At 40.2% G+C, this 18316-nt stretch overlaps 1 protein-coding gene across 7 annotated transcripts in view; it reads left to right on the top strand.

The window, feature by feature from the left end:
• Positions 1-18316, top strand: part of MCPH1 (microcephalin 1) — a 251127-nt gene that overhangs the window by 65694 nt on the left and 167117 nt on the right. For all 7 annotated transcript variants that reach the window (XM_027597818.2, XM_027597817.2, XM_027597820.2 and 4 more), the window contains one exon: positions 13-122. In XM_027597818.2, the coding sequence (XP_027453619.1) occupies positions 13-122 (110 nt within the window). The remainder of the gene's footprint in view (positions 1-12; positions 123-18316) is intronic.

Here is an 18316-nt window from a genome sequence, read left to right as displayed (position 1 = left end):
CTTGGATTTCAGGTGTTAAAAACGGACCAACGAGGCATGATGTTTTCGATGGCTCATTAGAAGCCTGTACGGACCTCACCAGACCTCATGAAGAATCAAAGAAAAGAGGGAAAGCCCAAAAGGTTGGTGTGTGAAAATATTATTTTAAACTCTCCAATGCTACTCCATCATAATGTTCGACTCTGGGTTAATGTCAATTAAACTAGTCTGTCCAACTTGTATTTTATTTAAAAAATTAATTATGGGTGGGTGTTGGAGAACTCTGACATGAAACTGAGAGCGTTGGTCACATTCAGGACGGAGGGTTAATATTGGTAGAACGAACTTTGCCACCGCTTTGCCAATGCACTTCTTGCTATAAAAACGCCAACGGCTTCTCTCAAGCAGAGGGTGTCTGTTGCGCCAACAATTACTGTTTTATAATCTGAATAAACACTTACTGGGTAGGAGGGGAAGAACCCAAACCTTGCTCATTTGTGAGCTCACGAAGGTTTGACTTCAAGCCATCAGAGTGAAAGGCGCCCGTTGCCTGGTGCTTCAGCTCGCGAAGCCATAGCGCTTGCTCTCACCACGCAGCACGTACATGGATGATGTGCGGAGGACTTGACATTTCTGATTCTTCTGCATCCGCCCTCATGGCTTAAATTTAAAATCAACCACTCACTATGTTATGCCTCATTCTTACGAGGCCGGGAAAGCATAGTATAATGAAACCTGATTTCCACACGGTGGGAAGACAGCCCTGAAAAACAAGGAACAATCCGAAAGGAAGCAGGGATACCACATGGAGGGCACTGGGGCATCCCGGTCTTCCGGCCAAACATGAGCAGCGGATCCTCTACCTGAGGAAGAGGAATAGGGACACCTTCCTTATACTGGCAACGGTTAGAGACGTTTAAAATTACAGATTCCATGAAAGTCTGTTACAAGTGGCAGCAACTTTGATTTCTTTACCGATGTATTCTGGGTTGTCTCAGGAAAAAAAAATGACTCCCCAAACAGAAAGAATCACCCATCAGAGCGGTAGATCTGCAGGGAGACAAATTGTCACAGTCCCCTCACATGTGAGTGGTGTAAGTGACACCAGGCAGCTGGGGTCCTGGGCTCCGGCTGTTGTGAGCATCCCAGCACCTGTCACAGCTTTCTGCACCTGCCCCTTTGTCAAAAGCCAGTGACCCTCTGGCTGCGTTTGTGTTTGCTTCCCTGTGTCCTCGTTTTCTTCCTAATTGCTGTATGGCTGCTTCACCTCTCTCCTTTGGGAAGAAGCAAACACCTTTTGACATTTATTCGGCTAATGCACTACTGTTTATGCCCTGCTCCTTCTGAAGCACTCTGTAGCAGTCCGTATACACCCCTACTTTAGACTGCCATGCTTTATGATATTATGTACCCACTTCTTACCCTCCCATGGGTATTTTCTTAGGTTAACAGGTGTACCGACTCATCTCTTTCTTGGTATTATGCCTGTATTTAAAAAAAAAGTGCCCAGTAAACACTGATTACTTATTACCATAAAAACCCTTCACCCTATCTGATCACAAAGCATGTGGTTTAACTTGGATTTTAAAATTTCAGACGTTTGACCTTGCCTGGCTTCTGCCTGATGATCACCTTGAACTGGGTCTGTGGAAGAACAGGGGTTCGAGACGTGCATCCTGGATGGGAGCATTGCCCCTTCATTCTTAGGAAGCCTCTCACCTTAAAGGGCCCCTAAAATGGGAGAACACCACCTGTGTGACTTACCCTTCCCAGTGGTATCGCATACTTCAAGTGATAAATGCTACACAAGTGGGGGCTGTAAGGCGATGTCACTGTCGTGGATATTAATAAAACAAATAAGTGGTCAAAAGGGAAAAGAATACAGAATAATGTATACATGCCTTCAACTGACAGGCTCAGGAACAAAAATAGTTTAATCAATTTAGTTATGTCACTTGCTCATATTTGTTTTAATTTTTGTTTTGAAAATATTTTTTTATATTATTTTCAAAAATTTATATTTTGGTCTTTTTTTTATCAAAGAATAGTTGACACACACTGTTTATTTCCCTGAAACATTAGTTTCAGATGTACAACATAGTGATTTGACAACTGTATACGTTATGCTGTGCTTACCACCCGAGTGTAGCTACCATCTGTCACTACACACGCTACCACTGACTATGTTCCCTGTGCTGTACCTTTCAACCCCCTGGCTTATTCATCCTGTAAGGGCAAGCCTGTATCTTCCACTCCCCTTCATCCAATTTGCTCATCCTTCTACCCCCTTCCCCTTTGGCAGCCACCTGTTCTCCGTATTTATGGGTCTGTTTCTGCTTTTGTTTGTTTCTTCAATTAGTTTTCTTTTTTAGATTCCACATATAAGTGAAATCATACGGTATTTGTCTCTCTCTGTCTGACTTATTTCACTTAGCGTAACACCCTCCAGCTCTGTCCATGTCATTGCAAATGGCAAGATCTTATGCCTGAGTAGTATTCCATTTGTTTATATATATATATATATATGTATATATATACACACACACACACACACACACACACACACACACTGTATCTTCTTTATACATTCATCTATCAGTGACAGTTGGGTTGCTTCCATATCTTGGCTATTGTAAATAAAGCTGCAATAAACCTAGGGGTACATATATCTTTTTGAGTTAGTGTTTTTGTTTTCTTCAGGTAAATACGTAGGAGTGGGATTACTGGATCATACAGTATCTTTATTTTTAATTTTTTGAGGAACCACCATACTGTTTTCCACAGTGACAGTCCCACCAACAGTGCACAAGGGTTCCTTTTTCTCTACATCTTTGCCAACACTTGTTATTTCTTGTCTTTTTGATTCTAGTCCTTCTGACAGGTGTGAGGTGATATCTCATTGTGGTTTTAATTTGCATTTCCTTGATTATCAGTGATGTTGAGCATCTTTTCATGTGTCTGTTGGCCATCTGGATGTCTTCTTGGGAGAAATGTCTATTCAGGTCCTCTCTTATTTTTATTTCTATTTTATTTTATTTTTACTTATTTTTTTGAGAGAGAAATTGTGTGTGTGAGCAGGGGGTGGAAGTGTCAGAGGGAGACAGAGAGAGAGAGAGAGAGAGAGAGAGAGAGAGAGAGAGAGAGAATCCCAAGAGAGAGAATCCCACTGGTTATGGAGTCAATGTTGGGTTTGATCTCAGGACCCTGAGATCATGACCTGAGCTGAAACCGAGAGTCAGATGCTTAACTGACTGAGCCACACAGGCACCCTACCTCATGGCTTTTCAAATTTCTGTCCTTATGTATCGCCCCATATCATTCTGGATATTTTTATTGATTTCTTTTCCATTCTACCTTTCCCTCTTTATAGATCTGTTCTGATGGTAAACATAAATTTAGTTTTTATATTCCATTTATTGTGTTTTTCAGTTCTCATAATTTTATTTGGATGTCTTTTTATCCTTTCTAGTCCTCTGCCAAAATATTAATCTTGTCTTTCTTTGAGCACAATAAACACATTTATTTTGAAGTCTCTACCGGATAACTCCATTTTCTAGCTCCATTTAGTTTCTGTCTTTGTAATCTGTTGTTTCTCTTTGTTTTCAGTCATGTGTTCCTCTCATATGCCTGGTTATTTTTGATTTATCTTCGTACTAGGAATTGAGATGATTTGAGGTCAGGCTTCTAACTCTGTGAGGCCAACTATGCCCTAGGGAAAATGGCCTTCCGATGCTGGCTCACCTCTGAAGGTGTCCCCTTCTGTGATTCACTGTCTCATCAGCTCATCTGTACCTTCAGATAGCGGTTGTTTCCTTGTATCTTGTCAGCTTTACTGATTATTCACAGTGGGGAGGTTGTTCTGAACTACTCAGTCTACCATTCCTGGAAATAATGAGTGAATTTTAACAGCCATTAAAAAACAAAAAAAAACAACCAAGGTGGTCACAGAATAAATCCTTCTCTGAGAACAGAGCAGTGAGAGACTAAGTCAATGGCAAGGATTTTTAAAGATGAACATTCAAGTTACTGTTTGCAAAAGACACAGTAAAACATCTCTTGAATACTGATAACAAAAAGAATTCAATAAAGATTTTTAGAATTTCAGAAGAATAACTACCATTGGAGGTTTTTTGGTTTAGTACCCATTTTTAGTGGGAAAAGTCAATTTGTAAATCAGTGGGAAACTATCTTTTTTAGAATTCTTACTTTAAATACATGTTTGTAAATTTGTTGAACCTCTTTTATTTTGAGAATCCAGTTAGGCAATTTCATGACCTCTATAATCTTATAATATGTACATTAATGACAAGGAGACATATTTCTCCCATCTTTTCAGAGGGGGAAGTATAACACGTTATGAGCAATTTGAACCTGTTTTCTGTTGCTTGCTTAATATTGTCAAAGAGTCTGAAGAAGCTAAATATAAGATGAATCCTAGTCCTATGGTAAACACATATGAAAATTCTTTTTCTCCAAAGTTTTTTTTGTTTATTCTACTACGTCTGTCATTTTTGTTGTTGTTCAAAATATTATTATCCTCAGCAAAATTTTTTTTAAGGTAAATCATCCCCTGGATGGCTTTTCACAAGTGGCTGTGTTATAAAACCACATTTGGGAGCCACCTCCGCCAAGCAAGGGTGTCCCATTAGAGAACAAGCTGCGGGTCGGAGCACAGAAACGTTTTAGCTGCCTTTCATAAGCCTGGAGGCTTAGAGGGAAATGAAGGCCCAAATACCTCATAATATACGAGTATACTTATTTTGACAGTGGTTAAAAAAAGATGAAGAAGAAAAAGAGAAAGAAAAGACCCTACACACCAGCTCACAAATGCTTTAATTTCTACAAGTTTATTAGATAGAGGACAGATGATGAGTAGTAGCTTGTATATGTTCCAATGATTGCTTATTCTTACATTTCTACCCGGGTACGAGCCCCTAAGGACACAGTCCTATTCCTCTTATAGTACCGAGTACCACACACAAAAGAGGTGTTCAGTAAGTATTTGCTGAGTCAATAAGGGATGCATTTCCCTTCTGATTTTTTAGTGAACATGCTATACCATTTCTGGTGCTTTAGCCATCACACAATGTCATAATCATCTTAATGTCCCTCATTTGTTTTTGAGTAGTCTTCCTAAACTTGTAAAATAGTCTTGTGTCAGTGAAAGTAGGAAGGTTTTGCACTATAGTATGTTTTTCCTAAAAGCATTGATTCCTGAGCCAGATGACCTGTGTTCAGATCCCAGCTCCGCTCCATATTGGTTCTGTCACGTTGAATTAGTTACTTAATATTTCTGTGTCTCTGCTTCCTCATACATAAAACAGGCATAATAATAGTGCCAATCTCAAAAGTTATATGCTAATTAAATGTGTTGAAATTCGCAGTGTTAACGATGGTATCTGATACATAGAGGCACTCAATAAATGTTAGCTAGTTTTTCCAGCACAAGTGTGGGTGACAGGGATGCCCACATATTGACTGTCCCTTGTTCTGCAGCTATGACTCACGGTTGACCCCGTGGGTCTGTGTCCTTGTTCACTTTCCTACTCCCCAGAGACTGCCATGTGTCTCTAATTAAAATGGCCTTCCAAATTCCAGGATGTTCCAAACGATGTCTCTTCCTGGATTTATTGACCACAGTCATGCCTGGGCCAAAATAGGATCTCTGGGCATAGGGGGAAGGAGATTTCGGCTTTTTTTTTTTTTTTTTTTTTAAAGCTCCCCACATGGCTTTGAAATGATGGCCAACTGTGCTGGTGAGAAGCTCTGTTAGATGGGGCTGCATCTCTTTGAGGCCTTAGTGGGAAATTATCCCCTGTCACCTCACCCAGGGAGCAGAAGGCATGGCTTTTGTAGTCAGTGATTTGCGTTTTGGTGATTTGCTTCCTCAGAGTTATAAAAAAATACTTCATTTTTTGTTTTTGTTTTTTCCCTAGTATCATTAGAACCATCTGAAAATAACCCAGATCTACTAATGGACCTATGGAAGCTCTGTGTAACGTGCTAATTGTTGCCACCTAGAGCTGCCATTCTTGAGCACTGTGACCTCTTTTTAGATTGAGTCTTCTATTTAAATTGAGTCTTCTATTTTGCCATCACACAGAGGTGCTGGCTAGAATGTTTCAGAGAGTTCTGATCGTGCCTTTAGTGTGGAGGTGGTAGAGAGGGAACTATAGCTCATTGGCTTCTCTCAAGAAGGAAGCTTGCAGTGGAGAGAAGCTAGAGGATGGAATGAAGAGAGGAGAGTCTGTCTAGGGACAGGGACAAAGAGAGCTGGAGGGACGTAGAAGCCTTCCTGAAGAGAGAAAACGGGCTGTGTGAGCCACTTTTTTTGAAAACAGATTATTTTCCCTAATAGCGTCTCTCCTCTGAGAGGCCCCTGAGTGAGCACTTCACTGCTCTACTGGAGACTCTGATATTTTATGAATGTACTTCTACCATTTGCAGTAATTCCAGGACTTTGGCTGTTTGCCACTAGATAGTGGACTTGGCTGGAAGCATATAATCTTGTGGGTTGTTTTGTTTTTAAGTGTAACTTTCAAGTTGAAATAGCAGTGACTCATCCGAATGACAGGTGATATTTATTTTGTTTCTTGAAAATTCAGCATGAGTATGTTGTTATTGCTCGCTTAGGGGAATTGCCACACTTCCTCGAGGATGACACCCTTTATAAATGTCCCTGTAAATAATTACCCATTGTTCAGACCTGTTGTATGCAGTCAGATAGGCACTCATCCCCTGTGTAGGGCTTTTGAGTGCAGATCATTTGATAGGTGAGCTTACAAAGATTGAAGGTGCCCTTGATTTCTAATGGGTGTTTAAATGATGACCTGTAGTTGCTTTGATAAATCGCTTTTGGCAACGTGTACCCAGAGTTGCCAGTGATGGGAATGCGCTCGTTATGACAGGTGTTGTGTCCCCTGGCAGATGTTACTTTGCGAAGCTATCTGAAAACCAGCTGTCTCTCGATGGTGTAACAATGCCTTGGACTCCGATTAGTGTGTTATTTTTTTTTCTTGTTATATGAGAAAAAAATATTTGTATGAGAAACATCAAAAAAGAATCTTCAAAGAGCACCACCCTCTCTTTACTGTGTTTTCTGTGTTCAATACAGAATAATGGATTTATGCGTGCATTATAAAATGTGTGCTTTGTTTTGGACTGGAAGTGTTGGAAACGAGGGACAGTCAGGATGTATCTGAATCATGTTCTCTTGCACCATCGGTGGTCACCATGGGCCACGAAAAGGTAGAGGCCCACGTGGTACTTTCCCCACCTGGGGATGTCTGTGAGGCCCCGCATGGGGAGACTTGAAGCAATGTGTTCATGAGCTGCTGGTAGGCTCCTGATGCGCCAGGCGGGCAAGCGATGAACATTCCAGGTGTAAATAGTTCGGGCTGCTGGTTTCTAAGGCAAGCTTGCTAAATGATAGTAAACCATGGTAACCTGGTTCAGAAATAATCAAATTAATCTCTTTCAGATATGCAGAAACTCAAACCAAATAATTTGCTGAAGTAGCAAATCTCAATCTTTACATTAAAAAAAAAATCAATCAAACGGATTCTTTGTGAGTAAAGGAAACGGCCGATGAGTCAAAGACGCACAACCCCATGTCTCCCCAGTGAAAATGCTTACTCTGTGCTGGGCAGTCAGCGTGAAGGGAAATGTGCGCGCCTACGTGTTAATCCCCGTCCCGCCACCTCACAGCGCCCCCCCCCCCGCCCCCCCGCATCCACTCGATGCTCAGACGATTAGTCCAGGCTCATCATGGTTAGTTACTGTGTTCCTCTCACCGGGAATTAGTTTGGGAATATGACTCACTTCTGCCCAATGAGATGCGAAGGGAAGTCTTACTGGGAGGTTTCTGGAAAAAGAGTTTTCTCACTCGAGATAGCCCTGGGAAGAAATGCTCTCCTGCTCCTCAGAGCTTTGTTATGGCTGGATGTATCTCCTGGAAATGCCTCAGCCTCAGGACGAAGCCAAAGAGCGAACCAAAGAAAGGAAGTGGGCGGGGGGGGGGGGGGGGGGGAGGCCTGCAAATCTTATGGCCTATTTCCACTGACATCAGAGACATGTGTGAACAAGGGACAAGTTGTCTCATGTGTCGTGCTCCTAAGATGGGGTAGATCATACACACAGAGAGATGCATAGCTGTGTACACTTGTCCGAAAGGCTGGATGTCACTGTAAATGTGGGTGGCTGTCCCAAGCAGGTTTTTCTTGTCTTCTCCTGGGAACAGTAACCCCCTCGAATGATAAGATATTTATTACTGCGCCTTTCGGGAGGTCTATTCAACTCTTCTTAGTCATTTTTAAAGGTATTCCTTTCCAAATAATATTAGAGCTATAAATTATTGGATATTAATCCAGATACTTTAGTAGCTTTAAAAAAGAAGTAAAAGCACCATTATGGAGAAGGAAAGGGGTTAACTACAAGTGTGACAGATAAAACCACAACTCAGAATCAATGAGGCATTATTATGGTCTTTGTTGAAAAAATAAAATATGAGGCATTTCAAATAGATTTTTGGCATATGCTTTTGTGGCTTTTGGACGTGAGTTAAGATTTAGTTAATGTATCAGTGATGAGTCTGTGAAAGGACAGAATAGAATATAGAATGGCTGTCAAACAGCAGTGGCTCGGTCTGGAGCAGTTCTTAATCTGGTTTCATTATCAGTGATTTTCAATTTTGAAAACTTTTTTTTTTTTTTGAAGGTAAGCGGTTTTATTTTTCTGCATAAACGTCTTCTGGGCATCTGGGTGGCTCAGTTGGTTAGGCGACTGCCTTTGGCTCAGGTCATGATCCCAGGGTCCCGGGATCAAGTCCCACATCAGGCTCCCTGCTCAGCAGGGAGCCTGCTTCTCCCTCTGACCCTCCCCCATCTCATGCTCTCTCTCTCATTCTCTCTCTCTCTCAAATTAAAAAAAAAAAAAAAGTCTTCCACTTTTTACTTTTAAATAAATCCATTCGTTATAATCTAATTCTGCTCGGTTAATAAAAGGCACTGAGATCTTTCCCAACATTGATTAGGTTGTGGCTTTTTTCTTTAACTTTCTTTTTTTTTTTGGTTTTTGTGTTTTTTTTTTTTTTTTTTACTGTGTCATTCCAGTTTTTTGGGTGAGGGTTTGACAAAATGCCACACAATTCCTGGGACACTAGGAATCAGAGACAGCTGAGGAGGGCTGCAGTCTGTGGTGTGACCCCTGTGGGTCAAGGGTAGAGGCATGTGTGTGATTCTGACTAATAGCTCTAGCCTGGAAATCCCATGGATTTGCCTGTGTTCCCCCAGATTGTTCCCATTTGCTTCCTAAAGGCCAGATTTGGTCGGTTTAGGGCTGTATTTGGAGTGGTTTGTGAAAGGAGCTTCTGCCTTTCACTGAGACTTAAAGTGATTTGAGCAAGTTTCTTTCCAAGGTCACACCAAAGGGTTCAGGCTCCGAAGCCCAGGGACTGTGTGCAGGTGGCAGCACGCGACCGGGACCAGCCCTGCACCCCCCTGCCCTCCTTTATGTCCATTACATCCCCTTCTCCCACCACATACCGTGTGGACTCCCAGACTCTCAATTGGTAGGTGGTGTGTTTTGTCCCAGATTTAGCCAGCGAGAGAGCCCCTGCGAGCTGTCCTTCCAACACGTTCCGTTCTTCTTTAAGTACTACTTCTTTTTCTAGAATATGAAGGTGTTCTACTCTCATATTTGCTTTCCCTGCCCTGGTCCCGTTTCTCTGTTGAGTGGAGAACGGATTGTGTAAACACAAGGTCTGGCATTCGGCATCTTCATCCGTGGGGTCTGCTGTAACAGAACACCCTAGACTGGGTGCCGTGTAAACAACAGACATTTATTTCTCACAGTTCTGCAGGCTTGAAGGCCGGGATCAAGGTCCAGCAGATTCGGTGTCTGGTGAGGACCCGCTTCCTGGTTCGTCCCCTGTGTCCTCACATGGCCCAAGGGGCAGGGTTGCTCCCTGGGGACTCTTGCCCACACACGAATCCCAATGTGTGGGATTCGTGCCCACACATGAGGGCTCCACCCTCATGACCTCCTTGCCTCCCTAAGGCCCCACCTCCAAATGCCATCACATTGGGGGAAAGAGTTTCTCCGTATGGAGTTTGGGGACACATTCACTCAGGAACAGTGTCCTCATTGTGTTTAGAGCGTCACTGCCTGCCGGAGCCAGGTGATGTGTATATATGTGGACTCAAAGGGGGTTTTAGTTTTCGATATTAAGTTTGCTGGATATAAAGCATCCCAATAAGTGAGGTGATGTGTGTGTATTACTTTTTTTTTTTTATAACAAATTGGGTATCGATGAATACCTTGGTTGTACATTTTCTCTATGCTTATTTTTTTACTATAAAAATTAATCTTTTCCAATATGTAAGTATTCAGAGTTGATACTGGTGCATTACTAATCACTATTATTGTGTTATTTGAGAGTATTTAGAAAGGGATTATATTTTTTAGAAATATGAAGTCTCTGTGATCCTCCGAATGTAAAACAAATTTCAAATAAGGAAAAAAGATATAAGGGAGGATAGTTAAGTTATGAAAAGATTAATAAAAGAAAATTAAAGATTTTTTGCCCCATTTTTCTGCAGTGAACCCAGCATTGGACCATAGAATTTATCATCAGATTAAAAAAAAGGTTGTCAGCAGTACAAAGCATGCATCTAGAGAGCTTCGTATTTAAGAAACCTGCATTTTCTTGGATCCAGAGTGAGTCTTTCTTAAGACACTTTAAATGATGCAGCTTCTAGGGATTTAGAGAATAGAATATCCTCAGGAAGCAATTTGAGGACATTTTCCGGAATTTATCTCTTGTCGTATTTGATTTGCTCTTTTTTATTTTTGCTATATTAAAGGTTCATGTAAACATCTGATTCCGGTAGTGCCCTTGTAGGTATGTGAGCTATATTACTAGTATACAGAATCGATAATCTTGGCAAATGTGCTGATTATTTCATTTCACTCCCTTTTTAGGAGATGTTTCACTGTTTACTTATGAAATGGCACCTAAACCCAAAACCCGTTTCAGAGAATGTTTAACTTTTTAAAAGTGTTTTTGTCATTAGTAAAACGGGTACGTTTGTTTAATTTGAGCTACCCTTGATAATACTAAAACAAAACCCATCAGACTGTTTCCTAAATACTTGTATTTTCTTCCACCACTCACTGCTTTAGAACTTGCAGAAAATGCTTTTGCTGAAATTAAAATGCAGTGTTTTATATTTGTTATTTTTTTTCTCACTGTTCAGTAGATTATTTCACAGGATTGCCTTTCAGTGTTTGCTTTGATTCCTCTTTGGTGCTGTGTAGCTGTATTTGGACAAGTGCTTTTCCTTTTTAAGGAACAGAGCCCTACAGTTGTTTTTTCTCTCTCTGTAATAGGCATTCTATAGTTGATACCCTTGAATGTGTGAGTAGCGGAAGAGTGGGAAAGTTTAGTTGTATATTAATATATCGCAAATAATAAGATAAAGATTTCAACTTTTCTTCAGTCTGTCCATATAATTTTATCATACTTTTTCTCGTTGCTGAGATCTTCACACTTATACCTAGAATGTTAAGATACATGCTTTACGCTCATGTTTATTCTCATGTCTGATGAATGCAATTAAACCCATGACCTCCACCCTCTCTCATCCAGGCTGTTTTGTTTTTTTTTTCGCAACACCTTATTATTATATCTTTTGACCTTATGTCCTATCTTTTCACAATTCTCCCCGAAATGTGTCCTCTTTGCTGTCTTAAGGAAGTTTTTTATAAATTGAACTCATGACTGACATGTTGTTGAATCTGTACAAATGACTCTCAGATTCTCCATGGACCCACTAATTTCACGAATATTTTTTTGCGTTGTTTGTTCATCCTGTCTAGGATATCTGTCCTACCCTATCTGCCAAACTCCTTTTCCTTCTCAAAGTCTTAGCTTGGTCACATTTTTCTTTAGATATTCCCCCTCCGGAGCAGGATTCTTTTTTTCTCATATCCCTAGCCTCTGGTTTTGTACTTGATAAATTGTTCTGGCTCATTTAGTATTTAAAGATTAAATGAGTATTTAGTATCTTATATTATTCTTTCTTAGGAATTGGATGATTCTGCTTCCATTTATTATTCAAGGATTTCTCATCTTTTCATCACTTTTTATTCAAAACTGACCAAAGAGGGTAAACTTGACATTTGAAATTAAAACTGAAGTAGATCTAATGAGATTATTGCTCCTTGAGTAACCGTAACCTTTATCAAAACTCTGTTTCCGTGAGTTTAAAAAAAAAAAAAAAGTGTTTAGAAGATAATGAAAGACAACATGTACTAGGCAGTTAGGGAGATGATTTTATTCGGAGTGTTATAATACGGAGATCATTGCTTAATGAGGAGTGCTCAGACCAAAGGCAAAAGCTGGGGTTTCGTAGTCAGGTAAGCAAGGGAGTCATTAGGGAGTCTTTGGGAACCAAGAATAAGGATGAAGACAGTCTTATCTGAGTCACGAAGGAAAAAGGTGGTGATGGCTCTTTTCTTGGATTTTTGGGGAGCAAAGTGGCCCTTTAGGGTTAGCCTTTTCTTCAAACACAGGGGGAGGACCAGCCCTGTTTTCCAGGAGCTCAGAGCTTGACGTTCATGTTGCTGGTGTTACCATCTGTTCAAAGTGAATATCATCCCTCCCTGAACAATTGAGAGGCAATTATAACCTTGGAGGCAAACTAGGGTCTAAAAATGAGTCTCCTGAGGTGCTTGCTGGTGTTGGTTCTATCTGTTGAGAGGTGATGGCAAAGGTCAGTTGTTCTAGCGCCCTGGAGATCAGGCATCTTAAACTAAGGATCCCTAAAATGAAAAGGAATGGCAGAAATTTATATAGAAGGTTATATTCTAGTCTAGAGTCAGGAGCTGAGCCCTGAAGGTAACCAGTCCGGTGGGTCCCAGAGGTTGGTGGAGGATCATCTTTCAGTTTTACAGCATGGCTTATTGTCTTGACGGTCTCGAGCCAGGTGTGGTTACCTGTCCTTAAAGGCATACGTAACCTGAGCCTTGTGCCACACTTTTTTGTGGCCTGTACAGAGAGGATCTTGCTCATGTGTGGTCACACAGGCTTCAGTGCTCGGGGTTTCTTCAAACCTGGACAGAAGGGTCAGTTTCAAGGTCACTAGATTCCAGACACAGATCGGGGCAGTCAGGTGCTAGTTCTTGGTGATGCCAAATCAGGTGGGGAAAAATTTGGAACATGAGTTTGAGAAGTTGTGGCCAGATATTTTAGGAAGCCAGATGAATTGGAAATTTGGTAGGGATTGATATTTTGGGCAAGGCAAGAGGAATGGAGCCAATATGCAAGTAGGGATGGAAACTGGTTTTTCTGTAGGGGAGAAGGAAGTCAAGTGAATCTCTACCAGAGAAAATGGGAGTTTTCACATCTGTCAGTTCCCTGCAGCGTACAAAGAGGTGCAAAATAACTCAGACAGTGAACATGGCCAGGATCTGATATCCTGGAATGGTGTAGTGTAAACAATGCATAGTTTCCCACAGAGACACAATTTTTTTTCCCATAGTCCCTCCTCTAATAATCAAAGAGAGATTATTTATGATCACAAAATAAGACTGGTTTCATTAGATTTATTTACATAGGTGTAGCAAGAATAGTTTGCAGGAAGTTTTCATAAGGAATCTTAGATTGTACATTTAAAAGCCTGTTGGGACTAGGAAGCCAAGCCAAGAGCTTGTTGTCAGATTTCACCTTCAGTATCTACACATTTGCATAAATTCTTTACTGCTGAGGTCCCCAGCATATCCTCCAGTTCTTGGGCCCCTACAGAGCGGTCTTTCTTATTCATCTATAAGTTGGGAACCCTGGTAGCCAGGTACTAGGCTTGTTTTCCCAAGAGGGCTTGGGCAAGCATTGGTGCCATAAAGTCTGCCTTAGTTCCTTGAAAGGGTCTGGTTGTTGTTGATTAAGTGAACGTTATTCTCAAATATGATCTTGCAGCCAAGGCCATGGTTACTTCACCAGTTTTTTCAGTTATGCCCTGGTAACAAGGAAGACAGATTCTTTTTGAACCTAGGCAAATAATTATATTGCCCTGAAAGCAAGAACACTAAATAATATTGAGTTTCCAAATTCTGGAGGGGTTGGGCGGGGAGACTCAGATACCATTTCTAAATATGTCCTTTGTTTTTGTAAAAGCTTCATCTATAGACCAAATTGTTTTAAGATACAACATAAGAAGAGCAAGGACTTCCTTATGTTCAGAAAGTAGAACATTAGAATATTCCAAATAAAAGCCACAGCCCTTCCTCAGTAGTTCATTTAGGCCTATGTAATTAATTCTCACTTTGCTTGATCTTGGGTTAGTAGTCTCATGAGCCAATCTGCTTCTCCACTAGAATTCTGGAAACCCTGACCGAATCCCCAGGTGGGGTCTCAGCATTGTTTAAATGATGCCAATAGGTGATTGCAAATGCTGGTCAGGAAGCATCACAGTGAAATAAGGACCTGTAGGTGACAAAGGTTCTAGATGGCTGTGGCCAATGTATTACTGATAACTCTTGATAACTCTCAAAAGTGAGAGGTCTGACGAGAGTGGAATAATGCAGCTGATGGGGAACATTGTTGTAGTACGAAGACAAACCAGAAATGCTAGAGTCAACATCTAGAAGCATAATCATTAGCACTGTTTTCAAAGAAAAGTGCATATTACACGTAATTATAAAAATGGAAGAACATAATCTATATAGAAAAAAGTCTTCAGGTATAACAAAATAACCCTGGATATAATATACATGTATATCCTAAACATGTACTCAGAGTAGACTAAGACTATATCAAGATTGTGAAATCAAGAGATTCTATGAGTCTAGAGTAGGACCTAAGTATCTGTGTGTTAATAACATTTTACTCACACAAATTTAGCTTGCGGATGACTGTGGTTTCTGATTTGATAACTCTTCCCATACAATTCATCAGTAGTAACATAATCACATTGACCTAATTATTTCTAACATCTCTCTTTTCATACGGTGTAAGAAAAAAATCTTTGTGATTTTCCAGGTATCTCTGGGAAATCTCAAAGACAGCTTTAAGGATCTGAATGTGGGATGGCAAAATATCAAAAGTTGTCAGGAAATTTCGAGCACTTAAGAGAGGGTCATAGGTTACTTAGAAACAATACTTGATTATTTCCTTAATCAAAGTGACAAGAAAAGATTTTACAAGCAAACATAGAGATAATACAGCTTTAAAATGCTTTACCTGTTTCTTAAATGACTAGATTTCTTAAATAGTCGAGGAAGCAGTAGTATTAAGTATTGCTACTCAGTATATGCTTAGTTAGAATTTCTGTATTCTGTCTTACTAAGCAGTGATTAATGAATATCCATTAATTAATTCAGTTTAGCATTAGATGAAGGTTTTAAGTTACCTAAATATCTTGGAAATTATCTTAAAGATTTCATAATGTAAAACACAGTTGCTGTTAAAGTAAAATTTGTCAAAAAATGATTCAATTTAGTTAAATACAAATTTACATTTTTCATAATCTTAAACATTAAGTAGAAGTCATGCTTATTCAATCAGTAAGCCTGTGTAAGATTAGGAAGAACATATACAGGAAGAATAAAAATGTACTATTTTATTATACTTATATCTGATAACTCAGAGAAGAGATAGGTGTTTTTAATAAACCAAAAATATTCAGCTAATCTCACTTGCCAGAGATTTACCAAAATATGTGAACTTGAATTTTTTAAAATATTTCGGTTTCTATGAGAATTGGTTTTTTTTTTTTTTTTGAATGTTGAAAATACTGGGAGTTCACTTTCCTTAATTCCTGGGGATTTTAGGAATATTCAATTTATAGGTCCTTCTTTCTAAGCCAGTTACAATAAAACTTCTTTAAGAAATTCTACAATCTCATTTGGTAAGATCTCATGATGTGCTTATTTCAGAGGTGTGAATTGCAGGCATATATGCATAGAGGCACAGAGTTTGTAATTTCAATTTTAGAATTTTACTTGTGGCTCAAGCATAAACATGGCAATACAAAACTCAGTCTGGATATCTACTTGGTGGCATGAAATACTTAACAGTCTCGAGCTCAAAGTAGAAAAATAAACAGAAAAAACTAAAAAGGCAGATTCTTTATCATTTTCCACACAACAAAGAAAAGATCTCTATAAACCATCATCCCCTTTACAGATCTAACCGAATGGTCAGATCATAAAACCAAACGAAGCTGGCACCAGAAATCAAGTAAATACTCAAAAAGAATCAAAATCAACTTCTTGCCATGGTATTAGTAGACAAGAGTTTGGAGCACAGAATCAGGAGCTGGACTCAATGTTGGGCCCATATATCACCAGTCAGGAATGGTGCCCAGGGACCATGAAGAAGCAGGAACAATCCCATCTGAGCCACACACCAAAACTATGAAAAACAAAATGCACAAGACAATTAAGATTTTTGTATGCAGACTGTTGTTGTAGGGGCTATCTTCATCAGTGAGGAATGTCTCAAAGAATAGGAAGGGGCCCAGGGCTTTACAGAGGCAGGTAGACTAGGGTGTCATTAGCAAGTCTTAGGGTAATTGTGATGAGGATGGAGATGGTCTTACTTGAGTCACTGAGGAAGGGTGGCCGTGCATCCTGTTAAAAAACAAAATTCAGCTGAGTGAATTTGAAGATCTGATGGGCTTTCATGAATCCAGCAGCATGGCATCTAGCAGGAAGAGGGAAGCCACCTGGGAGTTGTACAAAATGGAAAGTTTTTATAGGAAGGAGTCTAGGGCAAAGAAGTTATTAGCATAAGAAAAGAAAGGATTGTTTCAGGCAAGATCACCTTCCCTTAATGGGAAGGGCAGGGGGTCTTATGCACATGACCTCACCTTCCGGTGGGGGATTAAGGGGGCTCCTGTGGCAGATTACCTCACTGATCCTGATCAGAAAACTCCTGACTAATGGTTAAAACTGCATTTCTGGGGGAGGTTGAAACTGCACTTAGGTTAGGGATTAACGTGGTTTGGTGACCTGGCCAGGCTCAAGTGATGCCATTTGCGTCTGTGGTTTTAACAGTCCTATCTTGCAGCATGAGAGAGAAGGGTGGTCCTTTCAGTTACACTTTTGTCAGAACACAAAGTGTGGGAAGCTTTTTTAACTTGTGCTCTATGATCTGGGGCAGAGGGCACAGGTGAAGTTCAACATTGTTGTGGAGAATCAACTTTTAATAGAATAGGGACGCATCTTACAGGACGGGTAAATCCAGGTCTCAGTTGTAAAGAGCTGTTTAATTTTTCAACACCGAATATGGTTGGTTCTAATAAATGTTAGCTGGTCTTTTTTGGTCTTTTCCAATAATGGTAAACAAGGCTTACTGATTCTCATTAGATTTGTACACTCTGTATATCACCTTACACAGATTTCACCGGGAGGAGAATGGTGCGGGTTGGAGGAGCATCAGGTTACCATCATTAGAGAGAATAAAGTGGCCATATTTTCTCCCTGCCTTTATTACCATCGGTGACATGTGACACACAGCAAAGGTTACATAAACAAAGGACTAAGTTAAGAAATGGCTTGTGTTCTCATGAAATTATATACTGTAAAGGTTATAATTTACAAAACTGCTAGCATTAATATTTACTTTCAACAGAATTATTAATCATGTAGCCCTCTGGGAGTAATTCAGTATCTCCTTTCTTAGATGAGACCCGTGAGATAAAGACAGGCCAAGTGCCCTGTCAGATACGGCAGAGACTGACAAGTGGGCTGCAGAAAGATCTCATTCTGGGTCTGCTTGCAGCCGATTGCATTTCTTGTATTTTATGTATTCCTTTTGCACAGCTGATTCTTATATTTTGTGGATTTTCCAGTAGTGATAGCCTTCTAGAAGTTGAACAATACATTGACTTTCATATATAGAAATTTCATTCAACTCCACAGAACGTGCTGAACGCTGCTGGCCTGCTGCTTACGAAGGGTGGTTGTAGGGCCTTGATTTGAGTTGCTTTTGCGTTAGTGGTCCTGTGCCTTGCCAATTAAAGGATATGTACCAGAATTGCATTTTTAAATGTGTAGTAGAAGCATTTTTAAGCAGAGAAAGGGTAAAAGAATTGTACAGTGAGGTACTTTTTTAAGAGGGCGGCGATCATGACTTTCTTACTAATAAAAAACTAGCCTTATTTAGCTCATGTCTTAAGGAAGGAACCAGAAAGCTGTTGTTCAAAGGAGAGCCCAGTGAGTATAGGCACTGATAGACCATTATGAATGCCAAAATGCCTTTGCTTTCTAGGTGCAAAACTGGCCTTTTCCTCACTGGAAGGGAAGTCCATGGGACCCCCACCAGGCTGATTTAACA

Source organism: Zalophus californianus, chromosome 2 (assembly GCF_009762305.2).
Source record: "Zalophus californianus isolate mZalCal1 chromosome 2, mZalCal1.pri.v2, whole genome shotgun sequence".
Lineage (NCBI taxonomy): Eukaryota > Metazoa > Chordata > Mammalia > Carnivora > Otariidae > Zalophus > Zalophus californianus.
Note: the sequence above shows the minus strand (reverse complement) of the source record. Positions and strands in the feature narration are given on the sequence as shown.